Source organism: Cannabis sativa, chromosome X (assembly GCF_029168945.1).
Source record: "Cannabis sativa cultivar Pink pepper isolate KNU-18-1 chromosome X, ASM2916894v1, whole genome shotgun sequence".
Classification (NCBI taxonomy): Eukaryota; Viridiplantae; Streptophyta; class Magnoliopsida; order Rosales; family Cannabaceae; genus Cannabis; species Cannabis sativa.
This window is the reverse complement of record NC_083610.1, coordinates 46,651,543-46,654,766: the sequence shown is the minus strand read 5'-3', so window position 1 is coordinate 46,654,766 and position 3,224 is coordinate 46,651,543. Positions and strand designations below refer to the sequence as shown.

The 3,224-nt window shown below is 29.5% G+C and overlaps 1 protein-coding gene across 1 annotated transcript; it reads right to left on the bottom strand.

The window, feature by feature from the left end:
• Window positions 1–643: 643 nt before the first annotated feature.
• Window positions 644–1,413, bottom strand: LOC115695681 (protein ACCELERATED CELL DEATH 6-like). Its single transcript, XM_061107163.1, has one exon. It carries the CDS (start codon window positions 1,255–1,257, stop codon window positions 673–675), a length of 585 nt encoding a protein of 194 aa, XP_060963146.1. The 5' UTR covers window positions 1,258–1,413; the 3' UTR covers window positions 644–672.
• Window positions 1,414–3,224: the final 1,811 nt, after the last annotated feature.

The window sequence follows — 3,224 nt, the reverse complement described above, 5'->3', positions numbered from 1 at the left end:
TAGTTTGTTGTATGTTTGATGTATATGTTTGTGCTATGATGTGTGAATGCTGGTACATAGTATTTTGTTTTTCCTTACTGGGCTTTGCAGCTCACCCCTTATTTACCCCCTATGTGCAGATAAGTAAGCCTGTAAGCTTTCGGTGACAAGTTGAGTCTGGGCAGCATGGGGTGTATCTCGTGTGATCATGTAACTGCGTGTGGTCTTGGCCATCTTCCGCTGAAAGGTTTTTTTTTTTTAATTTATTAAACTTATCGAGGATGTTGTCGTTTAAATTTTCTATTACTTTTTCCTAAGTGGTAATACTTTATTTTCAACTGGGTACCCATGTTTTGAAAAGTGTTATTTTTTAATAAAGACAACATTAATATCTTAACGCCAATTTATTTATGGCATCTTATTTTACGTAAGTAAGGGCATTACATGCTGCAAATTACTCTTCCTAATAATAATAATAGTAATAATAATAGTAAGTTTAATGAGAAATTATAAAAAGTGTGGCTATATATTGTATTTACATAAAAATCAATAAAAACGAAAACAAAATCTTGTATACTCACTTTTCAAATTAAAAAATAACAAATAACAAATCTGAATCACACTAATTCATATTTCATAGTAGTAAAATGAGAGTCACAAACAACTAATAACTAAACAAGTTAGAATAAAAACTTAACCCACAACAATAATGGCTTCCCTTCCAATATTGGTGAAATCAAATCTTTTAAATTTGGATTTGATTATTGAAAAAAAGCGAATAAAGAAAGACAATCCAATTAAACAAATAGCAATGGCAAGAGCATTGGAAAGTGACAACACTGCATAGGTACCAGTCACAAATGCTATCACCATAAATGCCATAGCCCATATTGTTAAATTCATAGACTTGATGTAGTTAGATACAAACTCCTCATTTTCATCTTCACCTAATGATGCTATAGTTAAAAAGAGGTTGATAAAAACAGCCGTAGTAGAAAGGACTAGGGCTATTGTGTCTGTTACGATGAAGGCTTGAAACGCTACGTTATTCCTTAAAACCGCGCTACCTTGTTGTTGTTGTTGCTTATTATCGTCCCCGCTTATGTTACCTCCTGGTAATGTAAATCCTGCTGTGAATGTTACTGTCGCAATCAATGCAGCCGCGACTAGAGTAGACTCTCTAAAATTTGCAATTTTAGTCCTTAATTTTTCCTTTTGCTCAATCTTTTTCTTCTCAGCATTGTTCATCATCTTCTTGTGACTACTGTCATTTAACATGTGTGATTTTCGCAAATGACTCTTTAGTACTGTGTATTTGTCGAAGAGTTTTGGTAGTTTTCTCTGTCATATAAAGATTTATATATATAACACAAGATTATAACAAGTAATAATAATTAGATTAATTTGCTGCATATATATTAAGTTTAACACCGTTAAATATTAAATCATTATTCACGTGTTATTTTTTTATTAGTATATTTAAATTAATTTTTTTAAAAAAATAAAAATTTAACTACTTGGACCAATTAGGAATCGCTACATGGCAATTTATTTAACACTTAACTGTCAGTACCTACAAAAGTTTCAGAACTATAACTTAAGTATTATTACCGCCAAAATTTAAACTTAAGTATTTATTTGAAATTAATAATTAAACTTTACTCTATTTATTATTTTGGCATTTTAAAAAATTATAATTCAATTTTTTTGTATGACCGTCTACGTTATAGTTATAGTAGGCATCGAAATTCTAATCATAATTTATGATGTCGAAAACATAATTCAAAGATATAGTTGTACGTGCTTGTTTCTTTTTGCACTGGTAATGTTTGAATTTTGTTTTCAACACTATCAATTATCCTATAAATTTTTAAAAAACAGATGGTCTTTATCTACTATAACTACAATCTACACAATCATGCATATATAAAAATTTAGTTTATATATTCAATAAAAGATGGAACATTACCTCATCATACTCTTGATCATCAAAATCATAGGCTGCATCAAAAATGTTGTTGCTTTGTTTGTTGAATGACATGTTATTCACTCTTGGGTGAGACAACAAAGCTTGTAAGATTTCTGAATCCATAGGCCTTTCTGAAGTGGCAACCATATGAAGCAAAGGAGTATTTCCTCTATAATCTTTTCTATTTAAAAGGTAACTTGTAAATGGAAAATGTTGTAATATGAGCTTTAATGTAGACAGAGATTGTTTCATCACAACTAAGTGTAGAAAATTGTTATCATCATTATCAACACTTTCATAGCTATCTGGAAACCTTGATAGAATTTCTTTAATTATTTCAAAACTACCTCCTCTGTGGTTCAAAGCTGCAATGTGAAGAGCTGTACTGCCAGTTCTATCTTTGATATAAGCACTTCTTTCATCTTTTTCTAACAACATTCTTACAATCTCCAAATTATTATTATTACAGCAAAATGAAGACACAGCATAATGCAAAGGGATTTTACCATCTTTATCTGCTTCTTTAGTCAGATTTATTAATTCTTCTTTTTCCAAAAGTACTCTTGTCACTCCTGAAAATTTATAACATGTATCTTCAATTAGTAATCCATTTACAAATAATAATGAAAAAATATATACAAAATAATCATGAATTTACAAGTTATAATGAAATTATTTTGTATTAGCTGGGAGCAGGGTCAGTCCAAACATTTCGGGAGCCTTGTGCAAAAGATTAAAATTACGTTTTTTATAAAAAAAAAAAAATTGTCTACATTAATTTAAGACCTCCATTGCTAGTTTTTTAAAGATATGTTTGTAAATTTTTAAATATAAATTTTTTAATGTAAGTATAATAATAATAAAAAAAAAATCCTATTTAAAAAATAGGCATTTAAAAAGAAGGAGCCTTCTGCAATAGCCCAAACTGCCCAAGCTTGTGCTAGCCCTGGCTTGGAGCTTAGTTTGAAATTAGCGTGATGTCATTAAAATAAAGAAAACTAGACCTCATGGTCATTACATAATGGGTTCTCCGGTAACACTGAAACCGGGATAGATCCAAAAGACTCTTAACAATGGACTTTAGTTATATCAGGTCGACCTAAGCATATGACAGTTTAGATTATTACACAATGTCTCTTATATTAAAAGATTCTATTTTTTTAGTATAGTATACATAATAAAGGCCCCCATTTTTCTAATAAAAATAAATAAATAAATATTCATAAAAGTAAATATGCACTTATAAAAAAACCCTGACAAATATTGTGGTCCCAAT

Coding starts and splice junctions, on each gene's coding strand:
- LOC115695681 (XM_061107163.1), bottom strand. CDS start 1,257: ATGTTAAATGACAGTAGTCACAAGAAGATGATGAACAATGCTGAGAAG.